Source organism: Arachis duranensis, chromosome 5 (assembly GCF_000817695.3).
Source record: "Arachis duranensis cultivar V14167 chromosome 5, aradu.V14167.gnm2.J7QH, whole genome shotgun sequence".
Lineage (NCBI taxonomy): Eukaryota > Viridiplantae > Streptophyta > Magnoliopsida > Fabales > Fabaceae > Arachis > Arachis duranensis.
The window spans coordinates 1,815,671-1,816,489 of NC_029776.3; the positions used below are offsets into that span (position 1 = coordinate 1,815,671).

The following is an 819-nucleotide window of genomic DNA, read 5'->3' on the forward strand; positions in this document are numbered from 1 at the left end:
ACCTCGCCCCGACGTCATACTCCTCCTCCGCCACCTCGTCTTCGAGCTCCGGCGCCACCGACTGCCTCCCGGTGTCGCCCTTCTTAACGAGCCTCTTCCTGGGCTTCGACTTGGACGAATCGTGATCGTAGACCGGAGTCTGCGAGCGCTCGCGGCGTCGCCAATCGCCACCGTCCCCTTCGTCCTCGTAATCATCGAGGAGAGCATCGTCGTGGTGGGGCTCCGGCTCGGGATCGGATTGCATGTCGTCATAATCCATCAAGGGTTCGCCGTCCTCATCGCGATACCTGAACAAGCAGAAAACAAAAAATTGAAATTAGGAGAAAACGAAAACCCTAACCCTGATAAAAGGTGAAATTGGCTTTGGAAAAAAGAGAAGAGGAACTCACGGATCGTCTTCGTAACCCATATTGATGTTGTTGTGGTGATTGTGCAGTGAAAAATAGCTGAGAAATATGAGAGATTTGTGTGGTGTTGGTGTTGAGTTGATGAATAACAAAATAAGAAGAGAATAGAGAAGGGTGCGATAGGCAAGAATGAATCGAATGGGTTGGGTTTTGTTTGGGGCGGTGAGACGAAGAGAGGGTTCGGGTTCGAAGTCGGTGAGGTCAGGCTGTGGCCTGTGGGAGCACTGGAACAGAATGCAGATGCGTTGGGGTACTCTAGGCTGCTCTATGTTCCACCATACTCTCTAGTCTCTATGCCTGTATCTTTTTTATTTATAATTTTTTTTTTTTGTTAAAAATTGGATAAGCTAATCATTCCAAATTCATATGAAATCATTTGGGCCTGGATTGTTTATGAAAACAGAATAAGATG

General features: G+C 47.6%; 1 protein-coding gene across 1 annotated transcript in view; it reads right to left on the reverse strand.

The window, feature by feature from the left end:
* LOC107487154 (protein IWS1 homolog 1) overlaps positions 1–677 on the reverse strand; it is a gene marked incomplete in the record, with an annotated part of 3,755 nt that extends 3,078 nt beyond the window's left edge. Inside the window, 2 exon segments of the mRNA XM_016107754.3 lie at positions 1–287; positions 390–677. Of these exon segments, the coding sequence (XP_015963240.1) occupies positions 1–287; positions 390–409 (307 nt within the window).
* Positions 678–819: the final 142 nt, after the last annotated feature.